This window comes from Pungitius pungitius, chromosome 2 (assembly GCF_949316345.1).
Source record: "Pungitius pungitius chromosome 2, fPunPun2.1, whole genome shotgun sequence".
In the NCBI taxonomy this organism is placed as follows: domain Eukaryota; kingdom Metazoa; phylum Chordata; class Actinopteri; order Perciformes; family Gasterosteidae; genus Pungitius; species Pungitius pungitius.
In genome coordinates, this window is record NC_084901.1 from 22,537,300 (window position 1) to 22,560,788 (window position 23,489).

At 44.7% G+C, this 23,489-nt stretch overlaps 1 protein-coding gene across 1 annotated transcript; it reads left to right on the forward strand.

Moving 5' to 3' along the window:
• The first annotated feature begins 3,647 nt into the window (after positions 1 to 3,647).
• Positions 3,648 to 23,240, forward strand: jakmip1 (janus kinase and microtubule interacting protein 1). Its single transcript, XM_037460620.2, has 23 exons — positions 3,648 to 4,918; positions 10,316 to 10,616; positions 11,183 to 11,515; positions 12,110 to 12,271; positions 13,112 to 13,324; positions 13,731 to 13,844; positions 14,170 to 14,316; positions 14,469 to 14,642; positions 14,939 to 14,998; positions 16,091 to 16,219; positions 16,816 to 16,944; positions 17,095 to 17,178; positions 18,638 to 18,700; positions 18,931 to 19,029; positions 19,851 to 19,952; positions 20,031 to 20,084; positions 20,165 to 20,230; positions 20,340 to 20,408; positions 20,596 to 20,673; positions 21,674 to 21,883; positions 22,666 to 22,731; positions 22,922 to 22,998; positions 23,106 to 23,240. Exons 2-22 carry the CDS (start codon positions 10,461 to 10,463, stop codon positions 22,970 to 22,972), a joined length of 2,559 nt encoding a protein of 852 aa, XP_037316517.2. The 5' UTR covers positions 3,648 to 4,918; positions 10,316 to 10,460; the 3' UTR covers positions 22,973 to 22,998; positions 23,106 to 23,240.
• The last annotated feature ends 249 nt before the right edge of the window (positions 23,241 to 23,489 follow it).

Sequence of the window (23,489 nt, forward strand, 5' to 3'; positions counted from 1 at the left end):
ACTTTGTATTCTGATTGGACAAAAATGACGGGTTGCTCGCTTCATGAGGCATTTCGATTGGTTGTAAAAGCAGGAAGTCGAAATCATTTCTTTCAGTCAGGAGCAATCAACCTTCGAAATGTATCAAGGACTGTTGTTACAGTTGAATAAACATGTATCACCCGTTTATAGGGGCTATATTCAGGGTTTTTGTTGTTACAAATCATTGTTTATCAGTATTGTTATGTTTTCTGTTTGGAACGACTCAATACAAATGTTCTACCAGGAGATGGCAGTACGCGACGTGTCATCTATTTCGTTTACGAATATGATCCAGGCTTCTATTGCAAAATTATTGTGTATTCTTATTGTTAAGATAAATAGAATATATTGTGAAATTTTAAAATCACTAAAGCTTTGAGAATGTAGTTCAGAAACATTATGTGCCATCATTTAAAACAATAATGAGGGGCCCTTATACATACATGCAGTTAATTCTTTTGGGGAAATGACTATTCTATTAATTTAATCACATAATCTAAGCTTCACAGTATGAGTATTATCTGCAGAACAGACTAAAGTTAGAGTTATTTTTTCCATTAAAATAGCGGATTAGGCCTGTGACGTTCATTGTGAAACAGTTGAGGTTTGTAACGATTTAGGATCGTTACAAACTCATTAGGAGTAGGGCCTTCTGTTCACATGTGCAACGCAAAGTGCTACCAGGAATCCCGGAAAACAAACAAGGAAAGCAACATTCAAGTTTATTAGAGAGTGACCCAGGCACGGAAGGAAGTAGAGTAGACAAATAAAGGATTTAAAGAGAGAATAATCAACAGGACTCGGGGGACGGAGATTAAAGTTCAAGTCTGGGAATGGAAGTAGGTACCACATTGTGGGAAAAAGGATATGGGGGCAATAATTGCTTAACTGCAGCTGCACTAAAGCAGTTATGCAAATGTCTCTTGATTACTAGATTAACACAATCCAGTTGAGAGGATAAGCATGACCCTTGAACGGGTTTTCGTCTTTCACATGCACACCGTCAATCTATATTAGGCAAACTCCCTTTGAAATGGTCTTGGACGCACATGCACTCACAGCTGCAACTCACGTTTAAATTAGACAAAGCAGCTCAAATAAGAGCTCGCTTTCCTTCTCCGTATCCCCTCAAGGTGGGGATAACCCTAAGCCTAAAATCTTGTATTTCGGTTGTACTTATTATAGTAAAAGGGGCACACATACTAATAGACTGTTAGTCCAAATTGCACTCAACCCTCTGTTTGTCTCCTCTATCGTCTGTCCCTGTATTTCCAGTGCAGGCCTCATCCACTGTCTCAACCGGCATTACCAATGACTCTCACAGGAGGAGAGACCTGAGGAGGAGGAGAGGACGTGGGGTCAGTAACTATAGCAACCAGGAGGATTGTGCGAGAATGGACATTGACTGCGCTGAAGATGAGTATTTCGATCACAGCCTGCATCCCAGTAGCTTTTCTCACCTTTGAAGATCCTCTCTGCTGGGGAACGGGATGTGCCGGATGTTAGCCAGCGGCTACATTTGGGTAAATTTCTTCTGATTACGAAATAGAAACATTGGCCGGTTTATGTTATGATACAATAAGGGTAAAACAACATGTTATTATACAATCAGCTACAGCTTCCACTTTCGGGAGACTACAAATTAATCCAACTACTGTAATGTTTGTGCCACTGACTAATCATCCTACAGAACATGAACCATCTTTTATAGAGGCCTGTTGTTACGGACTCTTAGACTCTGTTTACGTGGGGGAATGTAACTCATTCCTGTGGCTCTTGTCCCCCAGCTGCCAGCTCTCTGTGTAGTGATCTAAAGCAAAAGGAAGCAGAGAAAGAGGAAGATTAAGATAAAAAAGAACAATTGTATGTGGCCTTTAGTCACAACCATCAGGGCTCATGGTGATTTATTATGTGCTGTGTTTTGTCTTAAAAGGTATCTCGTGTTTTGTCTTAAAGGGTATCTCATGCATTATAGTTGCACTTATGTGAAGTCTGCTTTAATTGTGCTTTAAAAAAGGCTCTTTCGTGAAAGGGACTCAGTTCATGTCCTAAGAATGACACTAATTAGGCATGGAAAACATGGAATATGGTTCACAAAGTGGTCACAGACATGTAATCACATCATCACAATCATGTTATTACCATGGTTACATTTTGATCAAATTGAAAATTCTACAAAACTATTATTCTACGTTTCAGACCACTGGAACAACACTGTAATGCTACATTCATTCTGGGTGGGGCCTGGACTATTTAATGGAACATGTTACAACAGTTTACATTACCCGGACGTTCAGACACAGAAGACCCCTCGTTAACATGGCTGAAGCACTTTTTACAAATCAAAGAAACTTCACTTCACACACAAGGTTGTGTCTTGCTCTAATAATGCTGTGAGGTAAACTTTTTGGAGATGCCCTATGGAACATTAGGCTCAGATTTTGATGTGAGTAACAGTTGTGACTCATGCTCGGCGAAGCCTAATTACCTTCTTATGAAAATTGTACGTCACCACAAGCACTCCAGAATGGAGGGTTAGGGTTAGAGCGTGGAAAATAGGTCAGTTTGATGCTTGGCTCCGTAAACGGATACAAAAGTGTCTAATGTCTTTTATCTACGTGCTTCAGATAAATGCCGTATAAGTGGGCCTCTTTTGATCCTCTCTGAATACAAATGGCCATCTAATACGTTTAATCTGCCAGCAGTCATGAATACGATAAGCCTATTACAGACAGCTCTCGTTGATATGCAGAAATCCTAAGATGGTAATGTTAACTTAATAAAACAGTGACTCCTCATATTACCCCAAGAGAAGGAAAAACTCTGACCGACTAGAGGTTGTTTCTTTCTCCTGCTGATGATTGAGATGCATGTTAATAACTTGACAATCCAGCCTAGTCACAAAATCTCCTCTTAGAAGTATGCTTTTCACCTGTACCGCCCCTTTACATGTTGGTATCACCAATATTATAGCCTGAATCTGATAGCACTTGATGTTGTTCTATTATCTGCAGATGAGCCATCACCCGGCCCATTCACGAGGTTATTGTGACGTAAAATAGAATAAAGTTTCCTTTATCCTTCTTCTGGGAAATCTGTCCTGTTCAGAGAGAGAGAGGGAGAGAGAAAGCGAAAGAGAGAGAGAAGGGTAGAAAAACGGCAGACTCATAAAAAACCATGCTGCGGTAAAACAGTGAAAATACCTCAGGCAAAACAACTTAAACCCCTCTCATTACAGCACTCTGACATACATTCACTCTCTGAGTCAATCCCACACCAAAACAAGGCAGGATACACATCTCTCCCTCTTCCCGTCTCTCTCTGCCTGCAACCACAATGTTTTTTTCACTTTATCTCTCCATCTGGATGTCTGTTTGCTGGCCTCAGCAGGAACCTGAATGGAGTACAGCTTAATACTCAACCCACCCCCCCCCCCCCCCCCCCCCTTAACATAACGTCTGTTTCTACCTCACTCCTACACACATACATATATGAAGTGCATAACCACATACAACCTGAAAGAAATTCCCCTCCTAGTACACAGGTTCTGAATGAGTGAATGACCACTGCGGGAGAGGGCATTATGTTTGGACAATTAAAAACTCATCCATGGCTTGGTTGCTCCTGTGACCTGTGTTGCCCTGCAGCAGAGAGGATGTGCTGCAGCCACAGAGAGAGTTGTGAATGGCCGACAGGCAGGCACTGTGTGGAGAGGCAGCGGCAGGCAGCTGTGCGTAAGTAATGCATCCTCCAGTATCTGGGTCATACACACTGCTTTCATGTTGTCAGGATTTTTTTTCTTCACAGAATTCTATAATTTGACTAGTCATATTGTCCCTGATAAATAATCAGGAGGCCCGGCACATTTATGTGAAGCAATACATCATTCACTTACTTATGTTACAGATTAAGATACAGGGAGGTTGCATGACAATGATGATTATGGTTCATCTTTAATACCCTTGCAAAATTCATAGCAACCCTGATATTATAATATGTTGGCATCATGATTCCATGTGCAGTCAATATTACACACTGCGCAATGGGCTGATAATTAATTAAAACAATATAGTGAAACGGTATATTTATTAATTCAGTTAAACAGGAACAAACATTTAAAAAACCCAGCGAAGACAAAAACAGACATTATTGGCAACTTTAGATGTATAGTGTAATACTTTGATTCAGTGGGTGTTCAATACCATGTTAATCAAGGTGACTACTTGTGAAATCATTTATCGGCCGGCTTTTTGTTTCCATCCTTTGCTCGTTTACCATTTTCTCTTACTGACAACATCGTCTCTCCGCCTTTCCATTGTCTACCTATGCTTTCTCTTTCTCCACGGACGTATGGCACCGACACCCCTGCGCACTGACGACGCACGTTCCTCCCGCACCGGCTGCGTGTCCACGCACCGACCGCGCACACGGTGTCATTCTTGTACACGCAGTCAGGTGTCGCGCTCCTATCACGCTGCTCGGCGACGCCCGCCCGGCGTCTCTCTCTCTCTCTCCCTCTCTCTCTCTTTTTCTTCTTCTTTCGACTCGTGTGTTTGAACGGGTGACGTCACGCTGGCGCTCAAGTGTTTGTGGGCGTGGGACGAAAAGATGTCGTGAAGCCCGAAGCGGAATCCACTTTGTAGCTAGAGGACAACATCACGGGTGGAAACACAACTTCCGTCGTGGTGTTCACCGCTGGGAACACGTGTGTAATATCCGAGGAATACAGTTGTGACGCGTCGCTGTTAGCCGTTTGTCAGTTAGTGTTTTTCAGAGGTGAGTTTTTTTTAATTCATCCCTTCCACGCGCCACAAGCCCAGCCTCCCTTCCTGGATGTAACGTGAAGCACGCCAGCGTCAAGCAGCGACTACTTGTCGCCACCTCACCTCCATTCCAGGTAACGTTCACTCGGGTTTTCTTTCTCAATATTAAAGATACCTCCCACGGGGTCGAACCGTCATGCGTTTTTCGCTCCGCCCGGCGGAGCACTAAACGGCCGGGGAGCCGCTCGCGATGTGACACACTGGGCTTCCGGCTGCAGCGTCGAGTCTCATAGCGACGCACACGTAGGGGCGTTTTGTCCGCACCGTGAGCCCGCGGGACCCCGCTCATCGACTCCACCCGTCGGCCTGACAGGAAGTATGAAACGCGATGATAATGGATGATATTCAACTGCTTTTACTGCACCCCCCCCACCCTCCCTCTTTTCCGCCCGCCCTCTCACGGTGCAACACGGGGTAAATGCCCCATGACACCAATATGTTACCGAGGGACTGAGTGCATGGGCATCCGACCTCTGAGACGGAGGATGCTGCAGCATCAGCATCAGCCTCCCCCACCCCCCTCCACACCCGTGGATGATGTCCCCGTGGGGTGTGGTTGGCGAGCCGGACGGGCGGGATGTCAGCAGTGTAACAAGCGCCCCTTCCAGCAGCCCTTTACCCGGTAATCTCCCATTTGACAGCTCATTAGAGAGCTGGCCACTTTGCACTAAACAACCCTCCCTCCCCCCAAGACCTCTGCCTTGCATGTACTTTAGGAGGCTCCTAAATCAGCCTCAGTGGACAGCTGACATGTGTTGCACCCTCACACCAGTGGGATCAGACTGCACGCGGGGCACGCCGTGCTAGTTGTGTGTTCTCCCTTGAAGTGAAGCAGCAGATACTGGAGCACATCTATTCTTGTTATTGTGTGTTACTGTGTATTTATGATGGTTTAATGTTGTTTCTTCCCCCTGACTGCGACCCAAGACTCCACCTCTACTCTAGAGGCATGAGATCAATGAATGGGAGTGCTGTTTATCCCTGTCCTAATCCACATTCCTCTCCCTAATTTAATTCATCCCATTTATCCTGATTCATAATCTCACTTTCCATTCCTGTGCTTTACTTAGGGCTTTGAGCAAAGTGCTGCCTCCTGGTTAATCCCTGTGCAGTATACCCACATGTGCATATTTCACTTATTCCTTTGCTTGTTTTTTTTTATAACCTTTTCTTAAAGACGTGAGGGTATTATTTATGCATAGACTGGTCCAGATGAATAAATGTCTGCACCGTTTATTCATGTTTGTGTAAACCATAGATTAGTCTCCAGCCATTGCTGAGTAATGTGCTTGCTGTGTAGTTAAAATGAGAGATAGAGGGGCAAGGGTAAACTCATTACTGACTGCACTGTCATGTGTTACTGAGTGGGGAGAGGCTATCGCTGCAACCATGCGTGCAAAAGCATGCATGCACGTGTGCGCACAGACCATGGTAACGCACCTCCAGTGATGAATGCCCAAAATGAAAAGGTTAAAGGTATCGATCCAAACCAGGTGTAACGATGGCATGAAGAAGTCTGAAAGAGACGCCGTGCTGGAGAAAGAGTGAGAGAGAGTGAGACACGTCTTGTTGATATGTTTGGGTTGACTAGTCATTTGGGTCAGTAACTTAGACTCATTCTGCTGCCATAGCAGTTTGTAGGTCATATGCTCCACTAGTTCTGCACTAGGCTGATTTACTCAGTCTCTCGGTGGGATCTCTACAGTGTCTTTGGAGTATCAACTGCTCGACTGCTGTGTGTGTGTGTGTTTGGGTGGTGGAGTGATGTCTGGAGCGTGGCCTACACACGTTCTGACAGCCTACCTTCTGCTGATGCTAAAATGACTCCCATGAGACTGTATGCGTGTTGTGTGGAGATACAAGTATAAGCCTACGAGGCGTCGTAAGCAATGTGCACAAGGAGTATATCTCAGTCGGTCCCTCACTGTTGGTTTATAACCTGAATACAGAAGAAATGCGTCTTTGTTTCGCCTTCCATTTGCAGCTCTTTTAACTATTTATTGGGCCTGTATGTCTCACTGAAGTCTAGTTAATGTTTGACACTATGTGAGTGTGTGTGATCTGCCTAGCTTTGAGGTGGTCCAACTGTGTGTGTCTGTGTGTGTGTGTGTAATAAACGTGCAACCATCACACGTCCCAACCGCTTTCACCTCGTATAAAGTGTTTAATACTTAAATAACCTTTGACAAAGAACAAAGTTAGCCTTACAGTACATTACATTTCCAGTGTTTCCTTTTTACCATTATAACAGGGTCGGCAGGGGAAAAAAGTCTGTAATTAAAAAACGGCACCAGCGGACAGACTATACCCCCTAAAGTTGGATACCTGCTTTTGTGTTTTATAACGTTTAAAAAAAGGCAGTGAGTGGATTGCCATTGGCTTCACGCAGCAAGAAGCGGCTACAACTGTGTACGTAATGTGGGTTGTTCGGGCTCCGGACACAGGGACTTGAGGCCAGGGTCGGGTAGTACAATCAGTTTTTCTTTGTTTGTTTCAGGGCGAAATCACACCGGCGACCAGCTCACTCGTCGTTCCGTCTCTCCTCGCTCGTCCCCGCCTCATTACTTAAATGCCGGCGAGCACACACACACCCACACACACACACACACACAATCACCAACAGCTGATTATTGTTTTCACCTGGCACTGTTCCCCGAGCCACTCCCCCTCTCTCCCACCTGCAGCCGAGCTGAAACCACGCCCGCCACCACAAACTGCAATTATGAATTCAAATCCAGTTAATGAATTCAGTAACTTTTCCTTCCTCCGTTTTTCCCATCTGTGACCCTCTGACGTCACAGGCCCGTCACTTGAAAGGGGGAGGGAAGGGATCATTGCTCCTTCATCAGGAGGTCGTCGCCGGGTACCATTGATAAAGCCGTGGTTATACAACGCTTATAACCTAGTTGTGAAACTCCTCAGCAGCTGCAATTATTTCATCACGTCTCGGTTGCAGTCTCCCTTGTCTCAGCCGGTTCAGTCCAATAAGCCTGGGAGCGGCACTTTATTCAAAAATTCTCTTTAGCCCTTTTGCAAAATATGTCTTGTGATTGAATTGATGAGTCATAACCATTTTGTTGGACCATGTGTGGGTGCCTGCAGCTTCAGTGATGACTCTTTGATGTGGGCCATTAGCTTTCTCTAATGGATGGTTTTTTGGGGATTACATGAGGTACTTGAAGGTGCATCACTTGTTGTGCCGGCTTCCGTTTGCTTTAGTGAACCAATATTAAAGGCGCTTGCCTCTCGGGGCCCCCTTTTTTTTAATAAAACGTCCCACTTCCCCCTATAAACTCTTCTGGCTTCCCAGCTTGGGAACACGTGTCCCGAGGGGACTTTCTGCACACTGTGGTTGACGGCATGAATCCCAATGGAACGTGGACTTTCGGTATTGATAAAGCGATGAAGGTGAACACAAACCAGGGAAACCATCCAGCCCCCCTGGCTGCTTTAGCGTGGGCCCGCTTGGTCTCCGGTGACGGCACAGGCATGCATAGACGCCGCTTAAAGCGGTGGCAGGGGGCCAAGTGTGCGACAAAACAATTATTTGTCCTCGTAAACGAGGTCTGCAAATTCCCTGACACATGTGAGCCAAGTCTATTGATCTCCTGCGTATAAAGACGTGTCTGTTGGTGATGTGAATAAGTGCAGAGATCCTCTGTGCGTAGTTGTATCGGTCTCCAGTTGTTCCGTGAGAGACTGAGAGAGTGTGTGCTTGTTGCGGGGCTCGCTTTGTGTGTGAAGGATCTCTCTCTATCTCTCTCTGTGAATGAGAGGGAGATCACTGATTGCCTCCGCTCAGTAACCATCACTATTCACCATGCCAGCATTTGGGGGTGGAGGGATGTAGGAGGGGGATGAGGAGGTGGGGGTTGTTGGAGGTTGGTTCCCCTCTCTGGTATAGAGGTCTGCATGTTATTTGTTTTTCCCCTTTGCTCCTAATTCTTCCTCTCCTATTGGCTCCATTGGGCTTTTAATGTTTGACTGTGTGTGCCTCATGCGGAAGAAAGCTTCCTTGCCCTCAAGCATAGCTCCATGTCTGTCTCTCAACCGCGGCTCAGAGATTGGACCAGATAACTACGTTGTGTGTGTGCTTGTGCGTGCGTGTTCTTTTTTTCCCCTTCTTTTTCAAACGTGAGGCCCCTCTGCGGCGCCACTTGTGTGCGTCTCTGTTTGTTCCAAGTCCACCGTGACACTCCTCCTTCCCATCATCATCCTCGAGAGCCACGAGAAGAGTTTTTTGGTTGCCTTGGTAACTATTCTTGCCATCTGTGTAGGATGTATGATTGCTTGGTAATGTGTGTGTGTTGGAAACGATGGAGGCCCATGTAGCACTGCTGTTTTAGTGCTCTTATTGCCCCATTACTTATTAGATAGTCAATATAATTGAAAGGTTACTGGTTTACAGTTACCTTACATTACATTTCATTTAGCTGATGCTTTTATCTAAAGCGACTTACAATAAGTGCATTTCAACCATAATTCCAGGGAAAAGGCTACTTTTAAGTCGGGGATTGTGTGTCACTCCAGAAACAAATTCATAAATGGACAAAATATGGTCGGTCACACAACAAAATTCAGCCTTCAGTGGGAAAAAGGGTGAAGAGTAAAGAGAAAACTATTAATCAATTTACATCCCAATGCCTTGTTGTTTTTCAGTAAGGTGTCACCTTTTTCAGGCTTTGCCAACCTCATCGATGATAACTTTATTGGTGGCGACTATTTCAATAATCAAATAATTCTCTTGTTTAGCTTTCATTTGAGAGGATTTGCTGCTGTTGGGGTTTTGTGTAACTGCACTTAACACTCTCCAGTAAATGTTGCATTATTAGAAATGGGAAGGTTGAGACAAACAAACTAAGTGGAAGAATCAAATAGTATCAATTGAGGCAACTGCACGTTTCCTGGTCCAAATATTCAGTCGTTGAGCCATTCGTTTAAAACACAAAAAATAGAAAAATATAGAAAGTAAGTCTTCATAAAATTTGCATGACTTCTCTTGACCCCCGTTAGTAGACCTTCAGTGCAGCGGAGTGATGATATGTGAGTATTAGTAATTAGGATCCACAGGGGCTTAGTGTACTGTAGTCCCGCTGTATGATATGTGAGCAGGTACAGAAACAGATCACAGGATCTGTAGAAAATCAATCTTTCAGGTCAATTGTTGAATGTATTATTCCACTTAAAGAGGACTTTGGGGTGAGAGGCCCGGGACCATCGCACACATTTCCATGCACTATGCGGCCCCGTACAGCCCCGGGACTGGAATAAGGTGGTAATAAAGGGCCCACGCCGCGTGTACAGAAGAGAGTGTGAATGCTAGCCCCAAAAATAGTCTGTTTTCCCCAGGCTGTAATGCGTCATGTGGCTCGGGTCCAGTGCATTGAGTAGTTTGGTGTAACCCAGTTTTTAACCACTGACTCACACTTTCTTTCTTTCTCTCTGTTTGTCCGTTGCTCCTTCTCAAAAAGAAACTCGCCAACCTCCAGCAATGATGTAGAGGGGACAACGAGATGATGATGATGATGATGATGAGGATGAAGAAGCAGGGCCTCTCATGGAGGTGGACCAGCCATTGACCCTCTACTCATTTCCTCATTGTGCGGCCGTAGTGCGATGTCCTCAACCACGCCCTCTGCGGCCCCAACCCTGAAGAAGGGAAGGAAGCCCGATAAATCGGAGGGGATGACCGAGTCGGCACAGGCCACCAGCGAGGAACTGAGGAGCAAAATCCTGGACACCCAGATAGAGCTGCAGCAAGAGCGGGGCAAGGTGAGGCAGAGGAGGAGGTGTATAAAAGTAAATAATGACCATGGACGTAGAAAGCTTACTACTTATTAAGAAGCAATGGTTGGAGCTGTGATTATAGCGATGACGGTGCACTCCGTAGGAGCCAAACTATACTTAGTCCTTGGACTAAATGTTAATATTTCTTCCCAATTCCATGTGATATTAATGGACACATGGCCCGCCCGCATGCTGTTTATTCCCTGGCTGTCTCAGAAAAGCAGATCACCTCTCTGCATCAGTTGTACTTATAGCAGTGACAATCCCTAAAGACAGTGTCTACCGAGGGAAAGCCCTGCTTTAAACAAACGCCATATGTCACACTGTCCTACTGTCAAGTCATATCTTGCGAAAGCAAGTTGGAATGTGTAAGGAAAACAAATATATAACTGTTCTCTAGGTGCAAACTGCTCTCCGTTAAGGAATATGTTGAATGAAGTCATCCCGGTGCTGCACACAGTGATGGGGCAATGCACAAACACACTGGGGTCCTGTGATGAGTATGATAATGACAGGTATACTGAATTCTAATGCATCCCTCCCTCTCCCAGGTGTGTAAGCTCCGTGAGCGGCTCCAGGAGCAGCGGCAGGCTCGGGAGCTCGAGCAGCACAAACATGCCGTGGCGCTCACTGACCTGCGCGCCAAACTCCACGAGGAAAAGCTGCGCGAGATAGCGGCTGCCCGCGAGACTCTGGCCAGGCAGCACGAAGTGGAGCTGGCCCGGGCCATCAAGATCAAGGATGCCGAGGCGCAGAGGCTGCAGGGGCTCGTTAACGCGCTGAGAGACGGAGCCGCCGACAAGCTCAAAAACGCTCTACTTGTGGAGGCTCGGGAGGAGGCCAGGAGGGCTTTCGATGGGGAGAGGATAAAGCTACAGCAGGAGGTAGGTCAGAGCACGTATAGGCGACACTAGTATTTGTGAAATTAAATACACCCAATTATTATTATTAGGTTTCAGACTGTCGTAAATACCTTTTAATTCAGGAATCAAAAGTTTGTTTAGCTTTTGCTTTTATTCCCCATCTACCGGCGCTGTGGCCATCTGACATTTGATTGAGTGAAAAGTGGGTTACAAATACAATCCATATTATTAATTATTATTCTTAACTCCACTGTCAAGCCATGTCTGCAATGCTTCCAATAAATTAGAGCTGTTTGTAATCTTTCTGGCTTTTGCAGATTGGGTATTTTCCGAGGGCATTGTGTGTCAGAGTGTGTGTGTGTGTGCGTGTGTTGATGTGGGACTGTCTAAACCTCTGTGAATTTGGAAAACAGGAAACAGGGTGGAAAAGCCTGTTGCCAAGCTATTGTTTTGATGTCGACAAACAGGACATCTATCATTACAACTGTCTAATGGGATAGGACAATTGTTTATGTGTGTGGGTGTCACTCTCTTTTTGGGGGGGAGGGGTTACTGCGGATCAATAGTATTGGCTTATGTGTTCTGTCTTTCCTTTTTTTTTTTTTTTTTTTTTAGATCCAAGAGCAAAAGACAGCCAGGAAGTTAGCTGACGAGGCGCATGCAAATGCTCTGCAGGCCGATAAAGCCAAAGCGGCAGATCTGCGGACCGCATACCAGCAGCACCAGGATGAGATGCACCGCATCAAACGGGATTGTGAGCGAGACATCCGCCGACTGGTGAGGCGGCACGCTGCTGGGACGACACACATTAGAGACACAACTTACAGTATGTCTCATCTCCAAGGGATGAGGCCACGAGCCCTTAGATGAAGGCTGATGTATTAAAATATGTCCGTAAGACATGATTGACGGTATAGTTGTTGGTCATTTAATTTACAGATCATATTCCTTGTCTGCCATAACCGCATTTGAATATCACCAAAGGTCCATCGTCTCTGCTTTTCTTGCGTCTTATCACACTGACCTCACTAGAGTTAGTTAGAGGTTAATAATTGTGTCTGTGTGTACCTTCTGCAGTTACTCATTAACAACCTTAAGGCTCCATTTAGTGTTACTGTTTATGAAAGGAATGTTTGAGAAAAGCGACTCGATGCAGTGTAGTAAAATATTTAAACACGGCTCATTGAGGGAGAACAGGTGGTGCAGAAAGAAACAGAATTGAGGAACAAGATGCCGAGGGAAGTCAGAAGAAGTCACGGAAAGAGCAAAGCTTCATAAATGAATTACAGCTGGAGCGCTGTGTTTTAAAAGTAAAAAGCCTGCCTCCCTCTTAATCTGTTCACGGCTAAAGGATTATGCATCTTGTTAGGCTAACTGTGCAGCCACTGTTAGTCTTAAGGTTAAAAGTGGAATCATGCTAAACCTGGTTGTTTGCACATGAATAAAACAGAAGTACAATGTACTTTCCATAAAACACACACATTTTTTTGTATTTCGTATTTCACCTGAAAAATATATGAACTACATATTATTGCTTTTCCAGTAGTATTAATATGGTGGTGTAACTGGAATTTCACTTCAGTGTTCCCACCCACCACCTCTCCACCCCTCTGATAGATGGATGAGCTGAAGGCGAAGGACCGGGTGATGTGTGCCCTGGAGAAGGAGCTGGGGCTGCAGGCCGGCTACGCCCAGAAGCTGCAGCTGCAGAAGGACGCTCTGGATGAGCAGCTGGGTCAGGTCCGAGAGGCGGAGAGACACAACCACGGCAGCCCGAAGAGAGAGCTGGTGCCGGGGCTGGGCGACAATGCGGACTCGCTTGGCAACCAGGTGTGCATGTCGTTCTTAGATAGACTCGCGTTACATGCACAAGACCAAATTAAAGGGATTCAAGTTATTAAACTCGCATAGGGATTTAGATTGTATTTTAATGACATAAAAATCTGATTCTTCATTCCTGGATTTAATATTTAAGTAAACATTGAAAAAAAACAGTTTTTGTTTCTTGAATTAGTCTTTATAGCAGAACCCACCTCATCATTTAACATATTTATTCATAATGCATCTTGAGTACTCATATAGACAATATTGTAACTGTGCGCTGAGTCACACCTGCACAGCATCTCATCCTTCATCCCATCACCTCCTCTCTCCCAACCACCTCAATTACCTGCCTGCATGTACCCTTTTTTAGTTTTTGTCTTCCTCCTCCTCCCCTGTCCCCTTTGGTCCACAGGAGGTGGAGGAGCGTGACACGAGGAGGTTCCAGCTGAAGATTGCGGAGCTCCACTCGGTCATCAGAAAATTGGAGGATAGAAATGCACTGCTGGCCGACGAGAGGAATGAACTCGTGAGAAACACTAACGCACACGGAGGCGCACGCATGCAGTGATGATGGGGATGCAAAAAACACCCAAACACACACACACACACACACACACACAGAAGTAAATAAATGCAGTGTGATGCATTTATAGGAATGAAAATACACACACACATTGTTACACTAAGTGTACATTAATACACACATTTATAAACCTAATGAGATGTGGGTTAAAACACAATGTTCTGTATGCCCTCCAGCCTTCATCCTGCCTCTCCTGCTCAAACGGGAAATTTTGCTGGAAGACTTGTGGTTACATTGTGTCCCCTCCCTGTTTCCTCCCTCTGTCTAGTTGAAGCGCGTTCGGGAGGCCGAGAGCCAGATGAAGCCCATGTTTGAGAAGAACAAGCGTCTGTCCAAGAAGAATGACGACCTGCTGCAAACGCTGCAACGTATGGAGGAGAAGCTGAAGAACCTGAGCCGAGACAACGCCCAGATGGTGGGTTTTACTACCACTACTCTCTTGTTTCCCTCTTCTCTCTGCCACGCAAAAGGCAGTAGGCCCCTCTACTCGCTAGCTGAGGAGAAGCATGAAATCATTTCCCAAACAATCCCAACGTGACCCCTCTCTTTCCGTTGCTCCCCTTTTAGAAGGAAAAAGCCGCCTCCTCCCGGCCTCCCCCCCCACAGCAACAATCCATTCAGTCCCAGCTGAAGCGGCCGAGCTCGCTGACAGACTTGAGCCATGCCCACGAGGAACAGGAAGTGGCCTTCCTAAAGCTGCAGGTTATGGAGCAACGCGGCATCATCGATGAGCTCACGCAGGTCAGATCTTTATTTTTCTACACAAACACTCTGTGAAGAAATCAATCCAAATTCTAATTGGTTTTAATGTGTGTCAAGGGTTGCTGTTTTTTAACATATGACATGGAAAATGTTCTGGAAAATAATCAAAGATTGTTTCATAATGGGATGGGACACATGTTCATAGATGACTGAATCATCTCAATTATCACTACATTTTCTTTTTCTTTTTATACATGTTATTAAATTATATATTGTGATCCCAGTTTTGTATTGATTGTCAGGCTGATCTTGATCAACTGTCTGTTTGCCTTTAGGAACGTGACCGATGGGTGATGAGCAAAAAGAGCACGAGGAAACCACCCAAACTGTGTAAAGTAAGTGGCCTGTGGTGCGTGACAAAGCAGCTACCTCATCCGCAGTTGACTGATATTTAAGTATGTTTTTTAATTGAGTGTGTGTGTGTCTCTGAACCTGTTTTAATTGGGCTCCGGAGACAGTGATGACAGTGTCCCTCCCAGCTGAGAGCATCACGCTGAGCATGCATTCATGAACCAGTCACCACAGCAAGACATTTATGTTTGTTGTTCCTTTTTTATCTTTTGTGATTTAGTGTTACGCTCATGTTTAACTTACTTGTGTGCAACAGTATGTGTCCTTTTTATATGGGCTTCCTGGTCTTTGAATAAAGAGAGAAAAGGGATGAGAGAAACTAATTGGCTGTGTGCATGTTTGTGCTGAAACACCAGGGGACATTTTTGAGACCAGGATGTTGCTAGGGGGAGGAGCTTAGGCTCCCACCTCTCCTGCTGGAACCAGTTTGTCACCTTGGCGAGCTGGATACCGGGTTGGGCAGATCGGCTTTTCTCTTGACTCGCTGGAAAACTGGAAGTTTGACATTTTTTAGGAATTTAAAGCTTAAATATATCAGCTCGGAGACAAAGAGGCAAAGCTGGCATTTTGTTTTTTCTCTAGGATAACTTTGTGTTGTTGTCACTCTTCAATTAGTGCAGGAGTGGAACGGAAATCAATTTAACTTTACTTGAGTCCAGCATAGCTGTTTATAAATCCAAGATATTATAGACGTCTTTTGGGGATTCTCTTCATAAGCTTGTGTTGGTGTTTTTTGGTCGCGTAGCATCATGACAGAGTACATCCTACTCACCCTCTACTTCTCATCCTTCATTTGCCTCTGTACCCTGGTCTGCCTCTACTTCTCTGGTTGCCAGGAGATGACTTATAAACACGATGGTAAGGACTCGGTGGGCATTAAAAACGTTAATAGAAAGACTGACGTGACGAGGAATCGGAGACCTGATCGGACAGGATGATTTCCTTTGCCTTGTTTTTCAAAATGTCGGTTCATAACGTTATATTGCACAGAATTAGGCGGTATAAAAAATTTGGTGGATTTAAAAGCTGTTTATTTGACAATGTTCATATCCTCTTTTTTCCTTTCCTTTTTGCAGAGGCATGTTGTGGAGACGTATTTTGGATTTGATGAGGAGTCGATAGACTCTGAGACCTCCTCCCTGACCTCCTACAACACTGACCTCACTGACCGCACGCCTGCAACTCCAGAGGAGGATTTGGAAGAAGTAAGAAAATCCTCTGTCTACATTGAAATAATCAATTTAATCAGTTCTACAGTTGTATTAAAGAAATGGTAAGAGAGACTGTACTTTATTGTCCAATAATGTAACAGTTTCAGGGTGTTGTTAGCCCCGACTCATGCTCATGCACTTCTTTCTGCAAAGGCTGTGCAGAGAACAAGGGGCCGTGCGCGTGGTGTCACAATCCTCTGCAGGGCCAAACTGTCCTGAGAGGAGCAGTTGCCACAACAGACATAAAGCTCTTCGTCAGGATGCTCTTCAGTGCAGTCGAGTAAACGCAAACTCATGGGGGGAAGGTTAGAAGTATGTGCGTCCACACTGACCACTGGGGATCTAGTGGTTGTGCAGAAATATTAAATCTAAGATCCAGGTGCACACTGGGTTGATTAAATGAGTATGGATGGTTGGACAGACATTTAAAATCCTTGTGTATTTCTCTAGAAGAAGTTGATCCCCCCCCCTCCCCCTGTTATTGAGGCGGGAGAATGTAAAGTGTAGTACCTCAGGATAACTGACCTGCTGATGCTGAAATGTTTGTGTTTTTGTTTGACCCCGCCTCTTACTGTTTTCTTTCATCCAAGACCATTTCCCGTGAAGAGTCCGAGCTCCGTTTCCGTCAGTTGACCAGAGAGTACCAGGCCCTCCAGCGGGCCTACGCGCTTCTCCAGGAGCAGACCGGGGGCTCTCTGGATGCTGAGAGGGAGGCCAGGGTTTGTTCCTCCACTTCTATCACGGCCCCATTTTCGTTTTTCTTCACTTTATTATTTAGATATACTTCTCCCATTATGTAAACTCGTCAGAGTCTGTTCCTCTGTTGTGTAGCCAATTTCTTCCCTGACAGCTGATCTCTCCCACCACAGACACGTGAGCAGCTGCAGATGGATCTCAGCAGCTGCCAGGCCAAGATGGCCGACCTGGAGAAGGCCCTGGCCGAACGGGGGCAGGTAACAAAGACGGGGCATGGTGACTGGAGCTCACGGGTCCTGCTCTCACTGGCCCTCCTGCATGTCTGTCTGGCTGCTCTGCTCCTAGTCTGGCGCTACGCTGACCAGGTCTGCCGCAGAATCCTCTGATATCACTTCCGCATGTCACTTCCGCGCACTCTGTCCCTCCTTGTTGGTGCTTCTTCTCTTCATTGGGTCTTTCAGTGATGATGAGCCTTCGAAAGGAGGGCCGAAACCACTTAGACCACTTAGCAGATGTGCACTGAGCGACCGGCCGCCGATCGTTAACCGCCCGGGTTTCTGTTTCTGGGTTTCTGAAGTTCTTCGGCGTGAGGGAGAAAAACAGAAAGCTCACAATTTGTCATAAATACAGGTCCAAAATATGCCTTCGATGAACAGCAAGCCAGCTGATGTAAACAGAGGCTGCATGGCATTAGGATGCTTTCCAGCTGCTGTAGTAAAAAACTGTGATAGGCAAAGGAAATTACAAATGCTTGATTTATTTAAATGTGATCTTACGAAATTCAGTTGTTGGTGAGAAACATCAGCAACGTATAACAAATGTATAAGATGTACTAGAACAAGTTTAACAACCTAACACACGCTCTAAAAAGTTTAAAACAAATACGTAGAACTACTAATGCAGAGACTCTTATTTTAATATAAAGTTTTCAGATAGATATGCCATCATCTATACACTTGTCTTTTGGATTTTGCTTTATATAAATAATCACTATAGAGGACTGTTTTCTTGTTACAAGAATCAAGAAAACATTTAAATTTTCAATTCTATAGTTGAAATTACTCAATAAAACATTAACCTCTAAATTATAGTTCACCGAAAGTCCAAAGACGACCAGTTTAGGTCCATTGAGTATTCGACCAAGCTTTCGCTCATTGTCAGTTCTGAACAGGACAAGCGGTTAAAGACAATGGACTGACGTATAAAAGTCATTTGCAGGTCTTTTGCATTTGTAGAAGAAACAACCATTTTGTCAACCTATGTAGATTTAAATAACCTAGTACTTTTAGCTACTGACTGTTGAGAAACACTAGAATTATTATCACTCATATCACTACTGTTATTTTCCTCATTTGTTTTGAAGGGTTTCTTTGCCACTGCATGTTTCCTGCATGTTGCCTGGTGCTCTGTGGCTTGTTCCATCTGGAATTGAATTTGCTGCTGTGCTGTTTTTCACTTTGGATTGCCTTTTGTTCCACCTCTTACTGTGAACTCTTGATGCCTGTGAATGCAGCACCTTTACCTGTTCTATAAAGATACGTCTTTATCTCTCTGGATCAATAAACTATTGCCACTGCCACTCTGTTGCTGTTTGCTTGTGTCTGTGGTTCATTTGTCACTTGAAAGAGCATTTGATGGCGTTGTGGAGGCTCTCCTTCCGCTCCTCTTCCTGCCAGTGTCATTTCTTGCTGAAGTTGTGTTTGGTTGTCATGGCAGGATTCAAAGTGGGTGGAGGAGAAGCAGTACTTGCTCAGGACCAACCAGGAGCTTCACGAGAAGGTAAATTGCATCTGTCCATTCTTACTTTTAGACAAGAAGTCAATAGCTCTCTGTGTGTGAAAATATTCCATTAATTGTATTGAAGTAGACCGGAATAAGAAAAAATGGGAAAATAACGAATTGAATTGGGAGAATTCTTAGTTATCTCAAAAATAATTTTAAAAAACGGACTCCTTATTCCGTCTTCACAATGCTTTTTAAACCTTTGATGTATGTGTGTGTTTGCGTAGATGTGTGTGTCTCAGCAGGCAGAGTCCAAGCTGCAGGCCGAGGTTCAGGACGCCCGGGATCAGAATGAGCTGCTGGAATTCCGGGTGCTTGAACTGGAAGTAAGAGACTGTACCAACGTCAAACTGTCACCAGGACCAGGCGACAACAACAACCTCAGCTCGAGACTCAAGACCTACATACAGTGACTCCCCAGACCGACCGACCCACTCACGCGCACACACTCGAGTCGTCCTCTCTACGCATCTGTGTTTGCATGGCAGCTGTGTGCACACCCCCTCCACTCAACTGGAATATTTTTTTAACGAGAGTTGTGTTAAGATGAATGTAATTATCAATTGAATAAAAATGTATTTAAGTTCAATATTCAATCCCATCCACGTTCCTTTTGTCTCTCATTTTTTGCATGTGTCCTATGTTTTGTTTACATTTTCCATACAATTACAGGTAACATTCCTGGATAGTTAAGGAATGATGGAGTTAACTGTCATTTTGTATTCTTTTCCTATATATTTTTTATCATAAATATATATTTATATATGTATTGTGTATATATAAATATACCAAAGGTTACTGACCTAGAGGTTGAGCGGCATGTGCCGTCACACATCAGTTGTTCTCATCATGTCTAAATGTGTGAGATTCCTCTCAGTTTTTGAGTTCCAGCATGTGTTTTTCAAACTCCCTCGTTGTTCGTGGTTTGGTTTCCCATTTAAAGCTTTGGGTTTCCACCTCCCTCATTTTGGCAGATCCCGAACATGTTTTCAGTGTCATGTAAGTAAACCCCTCATTCGCTCCCCTTCCACACTCGGCCACATTCATTTTTCTGCCGTTCGCAGTGCGCCTCCATCAATGTTAGAGTGAATTTTAGATGAGTTTTAGGTGTGTGTTTGGGGCTTCACATCTGGTGTGTTTTCTTTAGGAGAGGGAGCGTAGATCTCCTGCCCTCAACCTCCACATGTCTGCGTTCCCAGAGAACAGCAGCAGTGCCCTGCAGATCTACTGTCGCCAGGAGGGAGTCAAGGTGATGCAATGCACTCGCACTAACTGTTCTTCTTTTAAGACCACGCGCCGTCAACATGCTGTCTGTTTTGACCTGCAGGATGTAATCATTCCGGAGCTGATGAAGAAACTGGATATCCTGGGAGATAACGGGGTGAGTCCAAATAAGTGAGGATTTTTTTTGAACCAGGTGTTCAGGAATTCCCGCCTCTTATGCAACAATGTTTGCTGTAGAATCTCAGAAATGAGGAGCAGGTGGCGGTGATCCAAGCAGGGACGGTGATCTCACTGTGTGAAAAGGTGAGTGAAACGGCCTCTCGGTCATGTTGGGGTTCTGCTGACACCCAGTGGACAAACGTATCTTAGCTTCTGAGAACACATTAACCCCTCGTCTTCCCTCCACGTACAGTGGTTGAAGCAGATCGACTGCACAGAGGCCGCCCTCACACAGAAGATGATCGACCTGGAAAATGACAAGGTGCATAAGCTATTTACACACGCTTTGTTTGTTTTGACCCTCCGACTTTGAGATGCACAAGTCACCGATCTGGATGTAAGATGTCCCACCCACACGGTGTAGCTGATTGTGCAGTATGTACCGTTCTCCACCGTTCACTTGGGATACCGTGTCCTGTGTTTATATATTTGATCGCATCTTGTTGCAGGAACTTTTTAGCAAGCAGAAGGGATTCCTCGAGGAAGAGTTGGACTACAGGAAGCAGGCCTTGGATCAGTCCTATATGGTACGGAGCAGTATCTGTCCCTTCATACGAAGGGTGGCCAAAGATAGACACAATGCCCTCATTTATATGAACAACGTTGATAACCAAGGTCGTACACAAGGAATAAAGCTTTGTGATGAAGTTATTCAGGAATGCATAGTTGCAATATTGTCATTCCAGCATTACATAAACATTTGAAACCCTGTTTAACCTCATGAATCCAACATCCCTCATAAAGGTAAAGTTGTCGGGATACTGCATCTTTACCACTAAAGTCTAAATTCAAACAATGTTAGCTTTCTTTTTCCTTCTTCTAATGCTCTTTTGTTATCGGAGAGGTCCAATCGTTGATCTGCTGGATCTAACATTGCAGAAAATGTGAAGATGAAATGGGGTCATGAATATCCGGTGTAACATGATTCAAGTAGACCTCTGGTGAAGTTGAATACATTTTCCAGACTGAATCTGTGCAATAACATGAGAAAGTTACATTTTGTATTTGCATGAATGATGTTAAAAGATTCTCCCCTTCACGCCTTAAATAGGCCGCACCCTTAAAACACAATATAACAGCCAGGTCACTCTTGACATAATTCTAACCATTAGTAGTTTATATTTAGTTTTGTCTTTATGTTCCCATTTTCTTTTGTCTCAGTGAACAATGTGAACCATTGGCTTGTTTTTTTACTTGGTAACTTTGCTGAACATGTCACTGAGATTCAATTGCAGGAGAAAGAATAAAAACACAGAGTTGTTATAATGAAGGTCCAGCCTAAATAACCCTTAATATGAAAGGGGACAAAGTCCCTTATATCTGCCATGGTCACAGTGGTGTGTGTGTGTGTGTGTGTGTATGTGCTCATATACGTCTGTATGCATATGTGTATCCGTTTGTATGCGTCCCTCCGTGTGTGTGTGTGTGTGTGTGTGTGTGCTTGTGCGTGCATGTTTGTGTATCTGCATGTGCACGTGCCCGTCCGTGTGTGTGTGTGTGTGTGTGTGTGTGTGGCTGGCTGTGCAGAGGATCGAGGAGCTGGAGGCCACGCTGTATAGCGCTCTGCAGCAGGAGCAGCCGGCCTGCCGGGCGGTGGCCGAGTCGCTGACAGACAGGCAGAGGGAGGAGCTGAGGCTCGCCGTGGAAAAGCTGCGGCGTCAGATTCTCCGGCAGAGCCGGCAATTTGACAGTCAGATCTTACAGGAGCGCATGGAGCTCCTACAGCAGGCCCAGCAGGTAAGGCTCAAAACAAATGAAGTTAGGTTAATGAGTCCCGCCCTCCCTCAATCTGACCCCCCCCGGTACCTGTCTGAAACGTCTGACCTCAACCGACCTCTGTGAGAAAGATGCAGTATCCCTGTGTGTGCAACCTGTGACCCTGTATATGTAGAAGAGTGACTGTGTGTGTGATTCTGTGTATATCATCGTGATAAGAATACCCCCCCCCCCCCCCGCCCCTATCCCCCCCGAAACAATTCTTCAGTATCCCTTCACCTGGCAGCCCTCATATTATATCTACACCCATGGCTTGTTCAGTCTGTATGTGATCCATCAAGTACATCAACAACCACTGCACCTTAAATCTGTTGTGCTGCAACTTACTAACCAGAAAATACTTGTAACACATTTCTAATCAGCTACTCGCTGTGTGTTCTCCAATTATATTTCATCTTGCTTTTTTAATCCCGTCACACGTACATATACTCTGGCTACATACAGATTCAAAACAAGTACTGCTTCAGGTCTCCACCGTGGAGTCGTCTCCCCTGTTTACTGTTAAATCTGCTCTTGGTTGCCATGGTAGCCAGTCTTACCCAATGCAGCTACCATGGAGACAGAAGGCATGATGGGAAGGAGGCAGCGTATTTGGAGCATATAAAGGAATAGTTGCCTTATTTACTGTGTAACAACCGTTTCTTTTGTTGGATTGTACGAGGTCTGGCCAAATGGTCTTAGGTAATGGTTTGGTATCTATGCAGATTTTGTGCACTCTAACCACGTCCGTCTTTGCCTTCCAGAGAATTAGAGAGCTGGAGGACAGGCTCGACTTGCAAAAGAGACAAGTAAAGGAAATAGAGGAAAAGGTACACATTTACATGATTTGTTCCTGTCTTGAAAGCTTTCGCTTGTGGTTTTGAAGTCCGTGTGAAATGTGACGTGAAGAGACAAAGATTATCAAGAGAGAATGTGAAGGAGTTTACATCTTCTGTACTGACGATGTGTCTTTTTCTTTCCCCTTTTCACCTATTAATTGAACCCCTTTTGTTCTTTTAGTTTTTGTTCCTCTTTTTGTTTTTCTCTTTAGCATTTATTCTTTGGCCTTAAAGAAAGTGACCAGTGACCCACATCAGGTATCAGCACCTTTTTTCCCTCTATCACATCAATATCTTTAGTGTTGCTTGTAACAATAACAATGAAGAAATATTTCAAAGCTGTCTCTTTTCTCTTTGGTTTTAAGGTGCTTCGGAAGCAGACGAGGACGAAACAAAACCTACTTGTTTTTTATGCATTTGTAGACAGCTCACGAAAAAAAAACCATGGCCTTTTTGAAAAATGTGCACTTTTTGACCCTTACCTGGAATGCAAACATATTTGAAACTGTAATAAGTAACCAGATATACATGAGATTGAAGTGAGATTTATTTATGAATATAGTTTAGTATTGTGGTGCTCGGAACATAAGAACTCCTCTGTGAGAAGCAAACGCAGAGATCTCCTGAGAGAAAACTCTGAATCAGAGGATTTATTGGACAAGAGCCACCGCCTCAACTGAACGCATCTCCTGCTGGACAATAGCGATGGAGAGATGGAAAGAGGAGAAGACGAGTGCACAGTGCTAAGT

What these genes read in the sequence shown, in the direction of transcription:
- jakmip1 (XM_037460620.2), top strand. Translation starts at nt 10,461, where the DNA reads ATGTCCTCAACCACGCCCTCTGCGGCCCCAACCCTGAAGAAGGGAAGG. An exon ending in GGATAAAGCTACAGCAGGAG is followed by an intron (nt 11,516 to 12,109) that starts GTAGGTCAGAGC and finishes TTTTTTTTTTAG; the next exon opens with ATCCAAGAGCAAAAGACAGC. An exon ending in CGGACTCGCTTGGCAACCAG is followed by an intron (nt 13,325 to 13,730) that starts GTGTGCATGTCG and finishes TTTGGTCCACAG; the next exon opens with GAGGTGGAGGAGCGTGACAC.